Genomic DNA, 21161 nt, shown 5'->3' with positions numbered 1-21161 from the left:
TCATAAAAGACCAAAGTTATAAACCTTCGGTAACTTTACGAGTAGAGTTCATGGATAAATTTTCTGATGCAATCGATTTACATCGCATTTACGAATATTATAATGCCGGGTTGTTCACAAATATAATAATAATAATAATAATATCATCCTTTGGACAACAAATAAAGGCTTTGATGCATAGATGAATGGAATTAATCAAATACATGTGCATAAAAAAAAAAACAAAGTTATTTTTTATTATATTCTAAATTGAGTATAACAAATATAAATTATTATAATAAAATTAGAAAAAATATAATAAACTAAAACTATTATACTATAATAAAATTAAATTATTATACCAATGTAAATTATTGGGTAAGTTGAACGAATTTGAAGTTTCAAAAATAAAAAGAAGAAATTGATTTTCATGGGGTCATCTTTGACCTTTTGAACCCTCCTAAGGTTTATTATCTTATGGTCAATATATGAGATCTTTGGATTTTTTTCTTTTAACTTAATTTTTTTCTTTTATTTTATTTATTCTTTAGAAAGGTAAGCAAAAGTTTTGCACGTGGGTCCTAACACACTTGGCTTTTCCTGATTTACTCATTGATCGGTAACTGACTCATCGAACAATACATTATATCCCCCATCTATATTCTCAAGTATAGCTATAACCCACCAACACACATACACACACACACAGACACACACATCGAAGCCACTAACGGCAGTAACAAAACTAAAGAGAGAGAAAGAGAAAGATAGAAATATAAAAACGACTTTCGTTATTCCTTTCGCGTGCACTCGAACTCGTGACTCATCGACAATTCTCTCTCTTTCTCTCTTTTCTCTTTTACCTTTGCAAAAACATGCATTTTTTCTCGTTCCATTTCCATTCAATTTTATTTCATAATGATTCAGATTTCTTTCTTTCTTTCCTTCTTTCTTTTTACCTATCTTTGTGTCATTTTTATTTTAACACGACAAGAAGTGCCACGTCAGCCATCGGTGGCTGACACTAGACTTTCCGTTTAGGCTACGTCCATCACGGGTGACTGACACTCAACTATTTTTTCAATACGAAGTTACACCTGTGGCCTGATGCGAATTTCCCTAAGAATTCGCGTGGAGCTCAACGTGTTAACCTTCTATGGGCCAAATTCTTTTGTTTAATCCAAAATAATTGGGGGAACGAAAAATCAGCAATTACAAACATATACATATGTGTACCGGAAAATTATTACCGGTTTTGTTTTGGAAAAAAACTACGTAATTTTTAAGAAAATGAAAAAAAAAAATCGGCCGCTAATCGTTTCTTGGGCCACATTGTTTTTGAGTTTTGGATTAGGTCTTCGTCCAATAACTCCTGCAGTTTCGCATCTTCTAACTTTTTCGGTCTCCAGTTACTATGAAAAAGTATATGAAAAGTGTCCATCGAAATGCACTCAATTTGGGGGCGCCACAATAGCTTCAGGATAAATTTTAAAGGAAGCGTCAAATGTTATTAGAGTTATGTAAAATCAAACTGAATTTGATGCTACTCTTTGTAAAGCACGAAACTTACATTGTCAAAATAGTACATTTCATCAAATTATTAGGTTTTCTTAACAATTCATTAATTTATGACTAAACACTTGTCAGGCTTTACAAAATACAACCAAAAACATCATTCCTGCTAAAAAAAAATTAGTGACAATGCAAAAAAAAGAACAAGCATTAGTAAGTGTTTTATTGAAACTTAAGCTTACGTTCTACATAAAACGTATTAATACATGACCCGCCGATAGTGTGATAATTTCTTAAAAAAAAAAGAATATGCGATCTCTCGAAATTAGTTTCGATAGAAAATTATTTGTAATTGATCAAAATATTCCTTCCTACCAGTTACAAATTGTACATACGTATTTCGATATATTTCGAGATTAAATTACAAAACAAAAGTGTTACTTTATGAAACGTGTTATAACTTGTTCACAAAATTATGCAACGACTGGGAACAAGACACACACACACACACATTAATACTTAGTAATTGCTAATTGAATTAATTTGAACTATTTCGTGCAGTAATTGTGATTTAATTGAAAGAAGAAGTCAAACTAAAACTCTAAGTTTATAGAAATATTATCAGAAACACAAGTGATCATTTTATCCCAGGTGAAAATTGATCTTTTATTATTATTACTACGTATATTTTAATAATGTTTATATGTCAGTCTTTGTCCTTGTTGTCTTCGTCGTCGACGTTGTTATAGTTGTCATCAAATAAGTAACATTATTTTCATTATTTTAGTCGCGTCAAAAGTGTTTTACTTATGTTTACACGATTTTTAAATACCATTGCAACAACTTTCAATATTGCATATATATATTATATTTTTTTTTACATATATTTAATATTGCATATACAGTGATTCAAACAATTGATCAAATGTTCTCAAAGATTTTACATATTCTATCTACTAAATGTTTGCACTGTTGAGGCTTTATTTTTTTCCAAGCGACTTTTACTTTTGATCACAATTCAATAATACATCTCAAATTATGATCAAAATTGACAACTACTCTTTTCAGTAAACCTCATAGGTGTTCTATTGGGTACGACATGCTCTAATTATAATGCCGTCTGTCAGAAATAGTACTCGTTTCTTACTGTAATAACGATTTACGGTATCAAGCTAGTTACAGTTACGTTTCATCCAAGCCACAACGACAACAACAACAACAACAACTATTTCTCCCTTAGAATTGATTTCCATTCGTTCTAATCACGGAGTTAGAAAATAAGAAGAACGAACTCTATAGAAAATTTATTATAAATTGTGTCCCATAAAAAAAAGTAACAAAAAAGCAATACTTATTTCTGCCACCAGGGCGGCTTGGTGATCATATATATATACATATATCATATTGCCATAATATATATTGTTAATTATTATATATATTTATATACGAATATATTCGCTGTTACTACACTTAGATAAAATCAATCAAAATCTCATAGATCGATTGAAAACGATAGAAAACGATAACCCTGGTTTTTTCTTCTCGAAAACCGCCTAATGGTGATTTTAAGAGTTGCTACCTTTATAAGAATGGCGGTCATTTAAAATAATATAATGCTCATAAAGTGTATAATACTCGTAATATATTGAAAATATATAATAAAGTATAAATAATAAATAGAGATATTGAAGTTTCAATTTATGAAACTAACAAAATGGCCGACCTATCGAAATATAGTCATCGAATAGAAAGAAATGTCTTACGCTGTCTCATTTACGAACGTTCCATATTTATCTAAGATACTTTTTATAATTAATTCAAATTAATTCAAATTAACACGTTGTCCTATTTTAATAAGATATTATTAAATAATATCTTATATTTTGCAAATTAAATTTTAAATTCAATATTTGTGAATCTTAAATTATAGCAGGTGTAACAACATTAGTAACAAAAATTTTCTAGAAAAATTTGATTCAATCGAACACATTTTCAAATTTATATTTGAAAACTGTTTTCATTCTTCGTTTATTCGTTTGAAGAGTTCTTTTTATTGTTAAACGCGTGATTTAAAAAAAAAAAAAAAAAGGGAAAGTTGTTAACACATTGCATTTTTTTAGGTTAGTTTAATTCAATTTCAGTAGGGGTGATGAGATGTCTCATTTGTAGCCTTTTGCTACAACGTGCAACAATAGTGGTTTTCCATAAAATACCACGTATTTTACATATGACGAATATATGCTATTATAGCACTAAGTCAAATATCCCATACTGAACATGTAATTTTATTGTTTTGTTTCTTTTGATTAAAAATCGTTAATATCAACAACAAAATTACTTAAAAATAAAGTGCAATTTCGATGCTGCACGTGTATTAGCACTACGGAAAATTGTATTACTTCGAAATAAAAGTAGACTTTCTTGTTACCTTGCCAGTTATCGTTGTTTGATGATCCGTTGTCGGATGAATCGAATAATACTGCAGACGAAAATGAACTCAATGATAATTGAGAAATTCTTGAATTAATAATATTACTAGACATATAACTAACACGAAAAATGTGCGATCTCTCGACGCGTATTGTGCAAATAGGGTATTTGGTATGGGGTACTTTGCTAACGTATAGGGTTATTTCCATAAATCTCGAATCCAGACACCTAAGATAGTATACCACATTCGGCGCTAACAGCGTTTCCTTTTTTCTTTTTTTTTTTTTTTAATCAATTACCGATTTTACTTTTCCCATTTGATAGAAATTCGAATTATTCGAAAAAATTAAGAAATTCGTCAAGAATTTGAGCAAACTCGAAGATTCCTTTCCTTTTTAAAAACATTAACCTATTTTTTGATGTTACTAACGTCACTTCCGGATTCTATGGTTATGAAATATAGTATAAAACATATAAAAATAAAAAGAAATAAATTAAAAGAAATAAATAAAAAGAAATAGATAAAAAAAAATAAAATACATGAAATAGTTCATTTAGTTTTACATTTTATATTTTGCTGGACTTATAACAACATTTTTTAATATTTGTTTTTCGTCATTTACTCAATCTTGAATTTACAACAAAGATGCTGAAATCCCATTGGTCAGTTTTCAAAACTGTCCACTGGATACGTCGACCCAATGTTTCATTTAAGTTACATCTTCCTACGTATTAATAGGGTTGTTCGAATTCGGATATTGAGGTGTACGCGTCCATTACGGCGTTCATTCTTTCTGAAGTTTTTCTTTCTTATGAGAAAAGTAATTAGAAGTTAACGATGATGAAGAGTATTTAGAAAGTGATTAATTTGTCATGAAATTCGTGTGAATTCCATATTATATACGGGAAATAGTAGTTGAGAAAACGAAATTACATGAACACAATTAATATTTCTTTCGTTGTGGCTTCCATTTTGTTTGTACGGGAAAGAGTAATAAAGTTGAGAAGTTAATATTTCTTTCATTGTGAATTTGTTTTGACATTAAACTAATCGCAATGGGTCATAGTCAATCGAGAGAACTCGATCCACCGTATTTTCATACTTATGCTCATAGAAAATTAAGTCCCATGATATTCAGATTAAAACAATACCTTAAGAGGCTAGAAGTTGTGGAGGATGCGGAGGTATGGAAAAATAGGATAAGAGAAAAAGAAATGTGCAAAGAATTAATCGAAATAACTGATGATATTAATGATATTTTTCTTGATGTTACAGCGAATGTGTGACATGTACATCCAAACACAGCAGCCGAGTAGCGTCAACGGCAGCAGCAGCAGCAGCAGCAGCAGCAGTAACAACACCGTTCACCATCATAGCAAAAAACGCAAATTGGAGTACAACGTGAGCCAGCCGGTGATCCAGCACGGGTTGGTCCAATCGACTGGCGATTATCAATTGGACAATACCGTACTGCCACAACCACAGCGGTATTCCGTGAACAGTACTAATACCGCATTTAGCTCGCTGCACAACAATAATGCGCTGCAAAAAAGTAGCCCGAACCAGCAGACCCTGGTACGAGCCTCGACGATCAAGCTCCTAGACACTTATCAACGCTGCGGCCAGAAGGTTGGTCTAACTTCAATCCTTATTACTGTCATACACTTCAACACTTACATTCACACTTATTAATGCTGCTACCAGAAGGTTGATCTAATTTCACATTTGTCATACTCAACTAAACGTTCCTTATTACTTTCATATCTATTGGCAAATGTGGAAACTTATGTTATTGACTTATCACCCTGTTGTTGTGTAGTTTATTCACGTTGCGAACAATTATTTTCCTGTCACTAATCAATCTTTAAATGGATCATCTGCCATCATGGCCACTGCCATCTTTCTGACTTATAGGATGTTTATGGAACAAATGTTTATCTTCCTCTCACTCCCATTCTCTCTTTAATATAAATAATAATAAATTTCAAAAAAGAGACAATTGTTTCTTGATCATCCTTCGACGTGTACGACGACGATTCTGTTTGGGATTTTCTTGTTCTTCAAGTATTCACCTTTTCATCGGTCGTTCCTCATTCAACGAGAACAATCAAATTAGAAAGCGTAGTTAACGTGACTCGGATAGGAAAATTTTACAGCTGCTTTAGAAATTTATCAAATAGTGACAATTGTTGAAGGATTTTGGAAAAATCATTAAAATGTCATTAGGAAATTCTTGAGATAAAAAGGATAACATTATATGATAGAATTTTCTATAAATAGTTTTTTCATTAATTAAAAATACATTTGTGAACATTATACTTTCATTTTTCTTATCTGTATATCGAATGCTAATGAAATTGTCAAAAATTTTTACTAATATATATACTAATAGAGTATATATTTACAACTAATACCAGGTATATAATAGTATACATTTAATAATTGTAATACTAGTAATATATATATAATAATCAACCAATGTTATAATTTTATTAGAATTGTTCTAATACTGATCTCTAGAATGTTGTTAACTCGACGTTCTTTAATTTTTCCAAACAAATCAGTGTATCATCTCATTGATTGTTCTATTACTTCAATTTAAATAAATTTCATAAGAATAATAAATAGACAAAGTTTACATTACACTATAAAAACTAGATGTATCTATATGTGTATACGTGTGTGTGTGTGTGTGTATAACTAGTTTAATCATTGTTTAATGATGGCCTTTCTCTAACGTACTTGGTACCACTCTGTATAGATCACGTTATCCTTGGAATAGTCTTTTAATCGAGAATACGAAGGTTTCAAACTCCATGATCGAATGGCTGAGTTATTTTCTGATAAGATATACTTTTGTATATTATATTTAAAAAGAGTTGATTATAATACATTAATGTTAATCTTGTAATCAACGCATTATTGACAATAACAATTGTTATGATTGTTATGAAAGTAATTGGAATATTTTATAATGAAAGGATCAGGGATATCATCCAATATTTCCTATATAGGATTTATAATTTATTGTTATAAAATGTATTTTTGAAAAATCTTGTTTAAACAACGATATTATTTCTTGCGATAGTTAAATAGTTTGTAACACTCTGTATAGAAAAATAACGTAGGCGTTCTTTCATTCTCGTTCATCGGAGCATTTCATTCTATGTTCCATGAAGTACCTGAACTCTTGTGAGTACAATGAACGAAACCAACGGTTTTCTATTCCATCTTTCTCTTTTTATTTAGAAAATTTCATTCTTTTGCAATATCTTTCCTTTATTTTTTTACTTGTGTCCTCGACCCTTTTCTGAGATTACAGTAAACTCTTATTACTTATTTATAAATTAGGTATAACGTATTATATTACGAATTTGTAGATAAGATAAAATCTCAAAGTTTTTCTTTAATTTGACATATTCATTTTTTTAATATTAGTATTATATGATTATAATAATCATATAAAATAATAATATTTGTTAATATATTTGAAATATTGCAATATTTCTTGTATTATTAGATTTTTATTGCAATTATTTGACGTATTTATTTTTAATGTCAATATTATATGATTATCATATCATATCATGTCATGTCAATTATTAGGGTTGATGAGTTAGAAAGGTATAGATAGGAGAAATTTGTTGTGGGAGGGTAAGGGGGTGGTTGAGAAAACGATAATGTAGATTTTAGATCGTTGCCCGAAGCCCAATGGCGATCAAGAATAGAGTTGATTCTCTCGAGGACGTAGAAAACATTTCCGCGTGGCGTAGTTAGCTATCGATTCCTTTCAAGGCTTCCCCATTTCATATTTCACGATGCTCTCTCAGCTTTTCTGCCTTTCACGTTCGTCGAAACGCCCACTTGCAACAATTCACCCCTACTCTCCCACCCCCACTGGCTCGGTATCTTTCTTCTCTACATGTTGTTTTCATTTCTTACTTCGATTCTCATATTGGATTCCATGATTTTTATCTAGTTCAAACATTTAGTCATGTTAGATCAATAATCTACAATTCTGTATGACTCTTACAATATATCATTGATGATTTTTTTATCAAACTAAACTTAATAAATCTAGGGCTAATATAGTTGACAATTAGGCAAGCAAGAGATTTGACAAAATGATTCAATAGAAATCACAGCCAAGAACTTCTTTCCTATTTTGAAATCCATGAGTTTATCGCTAATGTCATTTTTATCATCGTTACTTATTATGGTCATTAACACGATCATAATCATCGTTGTGTCATTATATCCATAGAAGGTTGATAACTAAAAAAAAAAGATATATGAGGGATAATTAAAAAACGATTTGTTAACTTTAACAAATTTTTGTATAAGGTGTATTCCTCCTCCTACAGAGAAAAACTTGGTCGAGGGAGGGTAATGGTGACACTCTGGCAGTCCATTCCGCCAGTACGACGAACACAGTCGGTAGTACTATAGTGTCCCAGCATTATACCCAGCAACAACAACAGCTGCAGCAACAACAACAACAGCAACAACAACAGCAACAACAACAACAGCAGCAACAACAGCAACAACAACAGCAACATAAGCAAGCAGGGATGACAGCACATAGCAAACAAGTTACAAATGCGGCCAACGGGGCTGGTGGTGGCGGTGGCGGGGGTGGAAGTAATCCTCAGGGGGATGGAGATTATCATTTGGTCCAACACGAAGTTTTATACTCTATGGCCAATCAGTATGAAGTTCTTGAATTTTTAGGAAGGGGCACGTTCGGCCAGGTAAAATTTATCTACTTTTGTCTTCTAACAACAATGTAAAATACCTTTGTCGTTAGGTGTCTGTTTTTGAGGCCCTCAAGCTTCACTCATTAACTTTTCTTTTAGGTTGTAAAATGTTGGAAAAAGGGAACGAATGAAATAGTAGCCATCAAAATTCTTAAAAACCATCCCTCGTATGCGCGCCAAGGGCAGATTGAGGTATGCATTGTTATTATTTCTTTTCATTATTTATGCGTTATAATATTGTTTAGGTTATAATGATTAAATTTATATACTGTCTTTCTCGTTCTCATTTAGGTCTCCATCCTGTCACGACTAAGTCAGGAAAACGCGGATGAGTTCAACTTTGTGCGCGCTTATGAATGCTTTCAGCATAAATCACACACCTGTTTGGTGTTTGAAATGTTGGAACAAAATCTTTATGACTTTCTCAAGCAAAATAAATTCTCACCGCTACCTCTTAAATTTATCAGGCCGATACTCCAACAAGTTTTAACTGCATTATTAAAGCTCAAGGTATGTTTATAAAGAAGAAAATTATTTATTTATAATTACATTTCATATTATTATACTGTAATGATCATATTGATTATTCTTTTTTTAGCAATTGGGCCTTATACATGCGGATCTTAAACCAGAAAACATCATGTTAGTGGATCCCGGGCGTCAACCATATCGAGTTAAAGTCATAGATTTTGGTTCTGCATCTCACGTATCAAAGGCAGTCTGCAATACTTATTTACAATCGCGATACTATCGTGCACCAGAAATTATTCTTGGACTTCCATATTGTGAAGCTATAGACATGTGGTCGCTCGGATGTGTCGTAGCAGAATTGTTTTTGGGATGGCCCTTGTATCCGGGTAGCTCGGAATACGATCAAATTCGATACATCAGTCAAACTCAGGGCCTACCGACGGAACATATGTTAAATAGTGCTAGTAAAACGACGAAATTTTTTTATCGAGACATGGACAGTTAGTATGATAATATTAATTTAATACCAATTGATTAATGACTTTGTTTGTTTTATATAAGAGGATTATATATTATTAACGTTATATCTAATCATTGAAATATTGTATTTTAGGTACCCATCCATTTTGGCGTTTAAAAACACCTGAGGAACACGAGGCGGAAACTGGAATTAAATCAAAAGAAGCTAGAAAATATATTTTTAATTGTCTCGATGATATTGGCCAAGTTAACGTACCAACTGATTTAGATGGTGGTCAACTTTTACCAGAAAAAGCAGATAGGAAAGAGTTCATTGACCTCTTGAAGAGGATGCTCACCATGGATCAGGTGGTAATATCTAATAGATCAATATATTTCTTATATATAAAGAAATACATTTATCGAATAATAATTATTTCATTTTCATTTTTAATAATAGTTTTTTTTAATATAATGTCAATTTTGTATGTATGTATATATATATAGGAGCGCCGAATAACACCCGGAGAGGCATTGAATCACGCTTTCGTAACCCTGGCACATTTGGTCGATTATGCTCATTATAACAGTGTCAAGGCTTCCGTCCAAATGATGGAGGTTTGCAGAAGAGCTGGCGATTTTACAGCGAGTCCTGCTCACCATACAGCACCAGCTGCTCCCCAAGCACCCCAGCCCACATCCTTAGTAGCTAATTTTGTACCGACGACCAATGGTAGTGCAGTTACTCTTACATTCAACAATCAACTGACCAATCAAGTGCAACGTTTAGTTAGAGAACATCGCACTGCTCCAACGGGCTATGACAATCTGGTTTGTACTATTATCAATTTTAACAATCATTTTTATTATGTTTTGTTCTTTCATTTATTGGACCAATTTAACATATTAATTATTATTTGAAATTATTACAGTACGAAAGCATCAGCAGTCCTTGGCCAAATGTAATATACGATTTATCATTTCCAAAATTACAGTATCAAATCTATAGTAATAGCAGTCGTCGGGCAACACAATACAGCAGTTCTTCTAATGGTTCAAATAGTGGCCGAAATGCGGTTCACGATTTTTCACATCAATTAGTACCTGGTATATTATGTCCACCTCCTGGCTATCAAACGATGCCAAGTCCAGCTAAACACGTTGTTGTTGCTCAGGTAATTGAAATATCTATCTTTTAATATATTATTTTGTCGTTGTTTAGTTTTCTCTCTCTCTCTCTCTCTCTCTCTCTCTTCTTTTTTTTCTTTTTCTTTTTTTTTTTGTTGATAATGTCATACGTCTGGGATACTTTTTAAAATAATTAAACGCTTTATTGTATTTGAATATAAACTAATGGTTATAGCCACCACAGGCTCAACAAGGTCCACTTCAAATCCAACCCTCGATCATATCGCAGCAGGCTGTTGCAGCAGCTGCGGTAGCTGCACAACAACAATATGCGGCTGTTCCTGTATCTATGGTGGAAACCGGACGACAAATGTTGCTCACTGTAAGATCTTAATAAATATTTCTTTACTTCAAGATAACGTATCATATAATATATCAGATAACGTGTGTATACATATTATTATACATTTGTAGAATGCCGTACAAACATCATGGCCTGGTGGAAGTCGGCAAATGGCTGCAATTGTACCATCTTGGCAACAATTACCACCTCAACACGCAGCGATTCAACAACCGTTGTTAAGCGACGCTGGAGACTGGGGAAGACCACTCATCGTAGATAGTTCTGCCATATTACAGGTAAGGTATTTGGATTTTGTCGTTAAACAAATGATTATTTTCTTTTCTTACGAATTATTCGAATGCACCTTGTCGAACGCAATGTTTTAATTGATTACCCTTGTTTTGGGGAAGGATCAGCGGCCAGTATTTCCTGTCACGGAAGTTTATAACGCTAGTGCTCTCGTTGAACATCCTCCACAAAGTTGGGGCAAACGTAGTGTCACGAAACATCATCAACATCATGTGACTGTACCTCAACAAAGTCAGCACAGGCATGAACATAAAAAAGAAACTCAACAATTGAGTCCAGTTAAAAAGAGAGTGAAAGAGAGTACACCACCGAGCAGTATGAGACGACATTCACCTTCGAATGGACATTGGCAGCTACAACCAATTCAATCCCATCATCATAGTAGCAGCAAACACAGTAGTAGTCACAACGTAGAACATCAACAAGTTGCATCCGTCCGGCAACCAACAATCACCATATATGATACCCCCTCACCTGCTGTTTCTGTTATTACCATCAGCGACAGTGAGGATGAATCACCAGAAAAATGGTAAGTTTGTAGATAATTTTTCTTCAATCATATATAGATTTCTTTGCTCTTACATTTTATAGAAAGTGTAAAAGTAGAATAGTAAGCTATTATGTTTATTGCTTTTAATAAAGAGTAGTAGATTGCTCATTTGTGATAATTACTGTTATGATTATAAGATATAGATCTTTGTGATATGTTTTTGCATATTTTTATCTTGATCTTTTTTTTCCCTATTTTTTTTTTTTTTTTTTTTTTGTAAGCTCTCAGTTGCATTATTTAGTTTGGAAAGAAAAATTGAAATAAGTTCATCGTATATTATCAATAATTAATTAGCAATAAACTTATTAGTAATCCTGCAAATTAATACCTTCTTTTTGTCGATTATATATTATATATATGCTTGTATATGCTAATTTGTAGTAGTGTCATGCATGATATCATTGACAGCTGTGGAGATCGTCAATGCGGAGCCTGTCAAAATTTGGCAACTCGCCTGTCTGGCGATGGACGTCCTGTCCGTGAGGAGGTCATCAGAAGGTACATCGAATCATTAAACTATTGCATAAGAGATAAACTATAAAACATCTAATGTCATTATTATTGGCCTTTTTACTCTCTTTAAGTATTCAATTTTTCTAACAATCATTATAATAACATAATAACAATTATTATTATTTTTTTATTTTTTTTGTAAATTAGATGTCATTCTTCAAACAATTGACACTCATCGTACATAGACATAATATTTATACATAAGCTTTGATCTTTGCGGTTATTAATTTAGAGGTAACTATAAGTTTTCTATGTATGTATGCTTTTAGTAGAATGCTAACATAAGTAGTAGATCATTTAATTAAAGTATTGTCATTAAAAAAGTTTGCAATCGTGGAATAGTCGTTTAACCCTTTAAGGAACAATTTTGCCTCAACGTAATACAACACTTGCTCGAGTTAACTCGAGCGTGCAACTTAAGGGGTTAATACGTCATGATACGTTTGTTATTAATAATATCGCAATTATATCGTTTATTGTAATTTTTGGAAATTTGAAAAATCCTTATATAATTACAGTACACAATCTACACCAAGGGTTGTACCAACGATGCAGCAGGCTCATTCGAATACGCAAGCCCATACGAGTTTTCATACAACATCGCAAAGCTCATCTCAAAGGGCTCAAAGGAAAAACGTTATCAGCTGTGTTACGGTCGGTGATAGCGATGGCGAAGGTAGTCCAGGCAGAGCCCATGCACATTTGTATCAACAAGTACCTCAACATCCGCAACATCAACAAACTACAACTCAACACATCAAACACGAGCCTCAACAACAGCATCACATTAGCAGGTAGGTGATTTTTGAAATACATGTTTTACATTTTGTACCAAGTATTCTGTTCGTTATACTAATAATACAATTCTTTATGCAGCAGTAGTTCTGGCTATTCCTCTCAGTCCCAAAAGAAACGATTATTGGCTAAGGTACAATCCGAATGCAATATGGTGAGCGTTACAACTAAATCTGAACCTGGTGTTGAGTACGTCGCTCCACATCCTTGTCATGCGCCAGCTTGCAAAGAGCCACCGACCTATCAGGTAAAATAACATTTTTTATTTTCATTTTATTCAACCTTCTGTATTCTTACATTATTCTTATCGTTAAAGTATTTAGTTTGATATTTCATTTCTAGTTTTGTTGTCATCGACACAACAATATTTTATTTCTTTCAAAATTGAATATTAACTTCTATGGCACTGCTGAATTTTGCGCGTAGCTGTTTCTCTGTATGACAGGTTTCAACAGACAATGCCATTCTCTACACGAGTACATTAAAATAAAGTATTTAATGATTAAATTATAATTTTTCTTTAAAATACATTGCATATATACTTTAACTTTAACAATTTAATTTAATAATTAATAATACAATTAGGTATGATATTTTCTTTCATGTTTTCACTTTCCTTTCAGTTAGTAATTTTTATTTTGTGTAATGTCTTTCTAGGATGACGCCTATGACGTGAATGACTACTTATTGCAGTATGTGACTACAAGTAGCGCTCATCCTCATCTACAAGAGCAACACATCGTTTATACGACCGGTACAGATAAACGAGTATCTTGGTCAGGAAAACGAGCTGAATATAAGCACGACTATGTTCAACCACCAGCAGCTCATTCGAGAGATCATCAAAAATGGGCAGTAGCAAACCCTGTACATCAATATAGGTGAGTCGTCCTTCTACGTCATGATTTTATTTTTTCTAGCATGAGTCGTATTAGAAAATAGAATTCATTTTGAAGAAGAGCATGTCATTTTTAGAACAACAGTTTAGGCATTTTGTTTGTGATATTTTCGAGTAAAGATTATTATTGTCAGTGGCATGCCAATTTCCATTGTAAAAGTGTGTGTTGAAGCATGGTATCTTAATTCTCCTATGGAGAACAATTTCCAAACACGATTAGAATAATTAAGTATAAAAGAACAAACACGAAAAGAGAAAATAAAAAAGAAAAAGAAAGTAAACTTGCATGGTTTTTGCAAAAGGTATACGTTAGATGATACATTGATTGAGTAAAAGGCATGAATTTCTTTTTCTTACCCCCCCCCCCCGCCCGCCCTCTCAATTTTCTTCGACTTTATAATTTGTTTAATTTTCATTTGATTTGATTATTTATCATTTGTGTTTAGAAATCTTTATCAAAGATTTGATTGTCTTTTTCCTCTTATTATTTTCTATGCATCGTTCATATCAACATCATCATCAAGATTTTCTGTGTTAATATTGATAAATAAATAGATATTTCAGTTAGAATAAATGACGGAAAATTTAAAAAAAAAAAAAAAAAATAAAAATCGCTAGAAAAGAGAAAAGCGGAGCATGTGAATTGCATAATGAAGGGATGGATTTTGTTCTGGGTTTTGTAGGCAGAGCCAGGTGGTAGGCTCGGCAGCCCATCCGGGTCATACCCACAGCCACCATGGGCATCCAGTCCATCTGAGCCCTGGGGGTGGTGGTGGAGGCAGAAGCCCCACGGGCGGACCTGTGATAGGGGGTGCCCAGCATCTGGGACAACCTCTCTACCAGGAGTACGCTCATGTGCGTTCAAGAGCACATGCCGTGCCACCCCCTGTTTATGTTACTGCTGCGCCTTCTCAGGCTCCTGCTGCTATCCAGCAGCAACAAGTGCCCACCTTTCAGGGATTCACACCCGGGTGGGTACCTAGACACCTAGTTGATGCATGCACGTGTGTACCATTTATTATTTTACGTTTATAGTGTTTAGTATTTATTTAATGTTAAATGTATCTGTTCCGTTAAGGTATGTTTGTTGATGTTATTTATCATTACAATGATATTATTATCATTATTATTATTATTATATATTTTATATAGTTCGTGCATAATTACATGATGCGTAATGTGTCCTATTTAATGTAATTAGATATTCCTCTTGAAAAAAATGTTTTTTTATATTTTTTTATATAAGATTTTCATTTATTCGATCCCCCAATTTGCACGAGTTATCGTTAAACGATATATCGGTTTTTTATATAAAAGAATAAACCTCGCTTTTATTCTTCTACTTCTTCTTTTTTTAATAAATGGTTTATTCATTTTTATTCGTTTTTATTTTTTTATTTTCTCTTTATATACATAGCATCAAGAGTATTTTACATTGTATAGTTTAGTGTTTTTGTAGAGTATCTTGATTAGAAACTTGCATGTTTGCACATTGCATATCTTTCATATTTATCTATGTACAAGTATGCGTTTATTTCGAGGAATTTTATATTTTCATTCTACCATAAAATATTAATGTTGAATAAATAAATAAATATATATATATATATTATAAAAATGTAATGATTATTTGATCATACTTGTACATAAATTAGTTATAACAATATGTCGATCGCCCATTTGCACATTCGTATCCAAAATATCATTTACTTTTAAACAATGTAATATGAATCTTTATATACTATAAAAAAAAAAAGAAAAAAAGAACAATAATTTCTTTTCTATGTACATATATATTTATGTATAAATAATCTAAATTTGAAGATACGCAGATGTAATCTGGGCCAGCGGTATCTTAAGGGAAATACATTTATTATATATTCAAAGAATTATATTTAATATATTTCTATAAACATATACTTGTAATCTTTTTTTTAGAAATTTGTGGAGATGTTCTAACCGTATGTTATCCCGTTTTTTACAGCTCGTCTCCATTAACGTTGTATGATTCTAGTCGTGCGTTGCCACCACCAGCTCATCACAGTTCAGCCAGACCATTACTAGCAAGCCATGCAGCTCATCCACTACCAGCGCATATGCAACCTACTGCTGTTTATGGATTGGCTCCTCTTTCACCAGCCAAACACCAGTATCAACCATCTGGTTTGTGGTTTACGGAGTAAATTCATATTTTTCAAGTGCATTAATGTGCTCTGATCGTTGCAGTTCAAATGCTCTCGTTATGCCCTCCTTACTTATTTGTTGTTATATTATCTTTTTTCCTATTTTTTTTTTTTTCTATTTCTTGTGAAACTTACGATATGTCTGTCTGTTTATCTGTCTCTCTTCCTAAATATATATATATATATAATTTTTGTTCTCATCTGTCAATGTTCGATACAATGGGAAATATTAATGCGTAATGAAAAAGGACTTACATTGCATTGAAATATTTATTAATGAAAGACTCACAAAACTTTGTCTCTCTATCTCTTTTTCAAGGATTCTTCTTTTAAAATACCTGCTACATTTTTATCAACGGAATGTGTAATTAAAAAAGTCGATTTACATTAGGAATTGTTGAAAAGAGACATTGAGATAAATAGTTTTTGATTTTAGAAGAGACGGTCTTTTATAATAACCAAATCGTCAATCCGTCCTTGATCATCGTTGTTCTCTTTATATTTTCTTAATTCTATACGGTATAATACAATTAAGTTTTGAGACAGTGACAACGCATTAATTACAACAAAAATAGGTTTAATAGATAAACTAGATCTTGCAATTTGATACTTTTTAATTATCATTCTTTGTTAATTGTTTAGTTGTTTTAATCACAAATGAAATCTAATGATGTCCTTTTTCAATTCGTATAATAATAATAATAATTATAACAACAACTCGTGTAGAAGGAATTGTTAAAAAGATACTTTATAGGGCTAATGTGTCTCGTTTAGATTATTCTACACGTTTTCCTAAAACTATTACTATATATATATATTTATTGTTAATTATATAAAATTCATGAAAATTTGTAATTTTGTGTCAAGACACTCTGTAGCAAATGTGTTTATATATATATATACATATAAATATATGTATATATAAAACTTTGCGTGCCCATTATGTTTGTCGTAAGTTTCCAAGAATATAGAAAGAAAAAAAATATAATAGAAAGGGGGAGTGGGAAAGAAAAAAGAAATACAATTCGTTAATATTTTGACGATTTGATATCGATTTTTCTTTGCGTATCGGAATTTAATTGAAATTGTTTCGTTTAATTATCGGACATAATCCCGCGATAGACAATGAAATTTGTATGATAAACACAGAGAGAGAGAGAGAGAGAGAGAGAGAGAGAGAGAGAGAGAGAGAAAAAACAAAAAGAAAGAAAGAAAAAAAATCGGACGAATATATAAATGAAAAAGAATGTTGTTGTTGTTTAATTATTACATATACGAATAGAATTATTTATAAAATAAATATAATTATTAATAATGGACAATATTTATTTCCATAAATAATTTCATTCGTAATGTAATAATTTAACAATGAAATATATTGTGTGTATACGGTGTTGGTTTTATTTATTATAAATAAGTTTGCTGCATTTCTTCAGTGATATCATTGCTTTCAAAAGCATATCACATTGTATAATTGTTTTTATTGAAGATTATTAGCGAAAGGGATAGAGGATTATTATTATTATTATTATTATTATTATTATTACTATTCTTCCTCGAATCTGAGGGCAATGGTTATATATAACTATATATATAAATATGTATATGATTTAATTGCTAATCAAATAATCGATTATATTGTAACATGTCTCAGTAGAATCTACTTCACGAGACAATTTAGTGGGGAGTTAACATTTGATGCGTTTTTTTTTAGTCTTTTTAAGTATCTTACATATATACACAATCAATCAAGTGGCACTCAAAGTTTAACGAATTTACATGAATTTTTTTCTTGATTATTATTATTATTATTATTATTATTATTCTACTTCGTCTTTTCTATACTTCTACTTCTCACTTTTACTTCTACTTACTACTTATTTTTTTTTTATTTCTTCGTAATACCAAATTAACGAGAAATTCCTACATACACATCATAAATATATATATTATATATTATATTACACACAGATACATGTTGTGTATACCTAATCGTCATGCTTAGGCGATACGGTTTTATTCCTATAGGGAAAATAATTGTATGCAGGTATTTATTATTGTCCTTTCTTTTTTTCTTCTTTTTTTTTTCTTGTGGACTACTTTCGTTTAAAATAAGTATTCAAGGGATTCTTATCGTTTAGGATTAGTTAGTAGAAGTCACACAAGTCGTTTTTTGAGAAATCAGATTGTACAAAGCGTGTATTTCAGAATTTAGTGATTTCATTGAAACTGATCGAATTAGAAGCTTTTTCTAACTAAAAAAATCATTGTGTGTGCTTAACGTTTCGCATGTATATATATATATATATATATTATACATGACGAGCTGTCTTTTTTTTTCGAACAGCTTTCGTTGTTATTTATTAACTTATTTTGTTTTAATTCTTCATCTTATTTGTTACTTTTTAATGTCCTGAATTTAAACGTTTAAGTATTCGGGTCTCTATGAGGAAAAAGGGGGTATAATTTTCTAACAAGTCGTGTTATCTTTCAAAACATATTTTGCATATTTGCATTTCGACGTGGGTTGTATTTAGGGACAAATAATTGTTCAAACGTGTATTAGATTTCATCAAAAAAAAAAAAAAAATAAAAAGAAGAAAGAAAAGAAAAGAAAAGAAAAAAAGACAAATTAAATACGATACGTAAAAATGCACATACGCCGATGAAGTTTGAAAAAGAAAACTAAATAATAATAATAATAATAATAATAATAATAATAATAATAATAAAAAATAAAAATAAAAAAATAAATTGCTTTTTAAGCATAATTAAACGCGAATTAACGAAGCTAAAACACATCACACGATAAATAATACGTTCAGTATTTATTACACGACGATATATATATATATATCTCATTTGTATAAATTCATTTCTTTGTAATAAATAACATTTAACGCGTATTAAACTGTACATAGAAAACTATTATCGATAAAGAAAAAAAAGGGGGATTTTTATTATTGTAATTAATTGTTCGATCATGTTTCTTTAGTTATCTTTTGATTTTTATTTTTTATTTAATTTTTTTTCTTTCGTTCGTTCATATATCAATCGCGTTCTTCCTTATCACACTTTTCCACGTCAGGTGTAAGAACAAATATTTCTATATATGTATGTATGTATGTATGTATGTATGATGTATGTATGTATGTATGTATGTTTGTATGTATGTATCTCTAGGAGAAAACTATATCGTTGAAAAAGATTTATTATTATTTGTAAATAATTTATTAATTAATAACGACTACACTTCTTATTTTGAAGAAATGAAATAATAAATTCTTCAATGAAAAATGAAATAATGTGTTACACATTAATGTGGTTCTTCTTCTTGATAAAATCTTCTTTAAAATCACGACGAATATTATTATTATTATTATTATATTTTTTCTTTTCGTCGACTGATATTGTCCTTTCAAAAAAAAATATCTCTTTTATGGTTTTACATAAAAAAAAAAAAAATAAAAAAAAAACTATGAAACGATACTTGAATATTGTTTCTTTTTTTCTTTCTTTCTTTTTTTTTTTTTTGCAAATGAATTATTTGATGATACATATATATATATATACAACTATAATAATAATTACACTCAGCAAAGAGAAACGCATACGTATTTATACATAGAATTGTATGCTAAACTTGATAAAATAGCCTATGGGGAATTTAATATTATATATGGGTATGTTGATTAGAGTGATTTACGTCCAGAGTTTAATTAGAGATATTTTATACACATAATAGAAGAATAATAATAATATGATGATGATGATGAGAGATAAGATGAATTATTATTGAATGAAATAAATGAAACACGAATGAGAAAGGAACTTTTAAAACAGGGGGATGGGGGGGGTAAGAAGAAGAAGAAGAAGAAGAAGAAGCATGATTGAAAAAGGTGTGATATAATATTACCTATAATAAAGTAGAACATGGTGTTGTGGTGTGCGTATGAATGCGTGTATGTAAAAAAATTATTTAACATTAAAAAAAAAAAAAACAAGGAAAATAACAAGTAAATACGCAACAGACACATTACATCAAAACCTATATGTACATATGCACATACTATATATTTAACAGAAAGAAAAAAAAGTAGTGTGTATAATATATTATAAATATTATTATTATTATTATTATTATAAAATAAGAAAAAAATATGAAATATATAGGAATTTAGGATTATACACAGTGGGGTGGTGTGTTTATGTATGTATGTGGGGGTATATGTTTGTATGAGAGAGAGAGAGAGAGAGAGAGAGAGAGTTGAGAGAAAGAAAGAGAAACTAAACAAATAAAAAAATAAAAACTAATGGAATAATAGTTAATCAGGTAGCGTGTCGTAAATAATTCTATTCACTATTAGTAGATAATAATGCATAGGGCCGCGCGATAGCTGTTGGGTCCACGATAATTTAGCATCGTAAGTCTCTCGAGTGCCTTCATATCGAGAGCCACTACATTACAGGATTAATTGTTGTAATATAATGGTGTCGTTCGTTTCTTTCTACATTGGTGAAAGCGAAGTTAGAAATGTTCTTCTTTATTCCTTTTTTCCTTTTTCTTTTTCTTTCTCTTCTTGTCAGTTTCATGGTTTTGTTTTTTTGTTTTTTTTTTGTATTAATGGTAATAAGAATAATGATGATGATGATTATTATTATTAATAATAATAATAACAGTATTATATTAATAATATAAATATAATGATTATATACAAAATGATTATTCATATTTTGACAAAAAAAAAACAAGAAAAAATAATTATTTATTTAATCAATTCGATGCAACAACTAATCAATAATCTATTCATTGTATTTTGCATGTTTTTCTTT

The 21161-nt window shown here is 30.8% G+C and overlaps 1 protein-coding gene across 15 annotated transcripts in view; it reads left to right on the top strand.

Moving 5' to 3' along the window:
- Hipk (Homeodomain interacting protein kinase) overlaps positions 1-19048 on the top strand; it is a 29590-nt gene extending 10542 nt beyond the window's left edge. For 3 of the 15 annotated variants that reach the window (XM_015329834.2, XM_089178582.1, XM_015329835.2), the window contains 17 exons: positions 5198-5551; positions 8287-8673; positions 8779-8871; positions 8971-9189; positions 9278-9650; positions 9764-9981; positions 10117-10440; positions 10542-10784; positions 10973-11119; positions 11212-11376; positions 11491-11918; positions 12321-12437; positions 12971-13246; positions 13329-13494; positions 13905-14128; positions 14829-15149; positions 16130-19048. In XM_015329834.2, the coding sequence (XP_015185320.2) occupies positions 5201-5551; positions 8287-8673; positions 8779-8871; positions 8971-9189; positions 9278-9650; positions 9764-9981; positions 10117-10440; positions 10542-10784; positions 10973-11119; positions 11212-11376; positions 11491-11918; positions 12321-12437; positions 12971-13246; positions 13329-13494; positions 13905-14128; positions 14829-15149; positions 16130-16328 (4251 nt within the window). In that variant the 5' untranslated portion in view covers positions 5198-5200 and the 3' untranslated portion in view covers positions 16329-19048. Of the gene's footprint in view, positions 1-5197; positions 5552-8266; positions 8674-8778; positions 8872-8970; positions 9190-9277; positions 9651-9763; positions 9982-10116; positions 10441-10541; positions 10785-10972; positions 11120-11211; positions 11377-11490; positions 11919-12320; positions 12438-12970; positions 13247-13328; positions 13495-13904; positions 14129-14828; positions 15150-16129 lie in introns of those variants that run through there. The other 12 variants (XM_015329836.2, XM_015329838.2, XM_015329837.2 and 9 more) reach the window with 12 other exon arrangements.
- The last annotated feature ends 2113 nt before the right edge of the window (positions 19049-21161 follow it).

Source organism: Polistes dominula, unplaced genomic scaffold (assembly GCF_049000335.1).
Source record: "Polistes dominula isolate Pdom_NZ unplaced genomic scaffold, Pdom_raw_medaka contig_11, whole genome shotgun sequence".
Classification (NCBI taxonomy): domain Eukaryota; kingdom Metazoa; phylum Arthropoda; class Insecta; order Hymenoptera; family Vespidae; genus Polistes; species Polistes dominula.
Note: the sequence above shows the minus strand (reverse complement) of the source record. Positions and strands in the feature narration are given on the sequence as shown.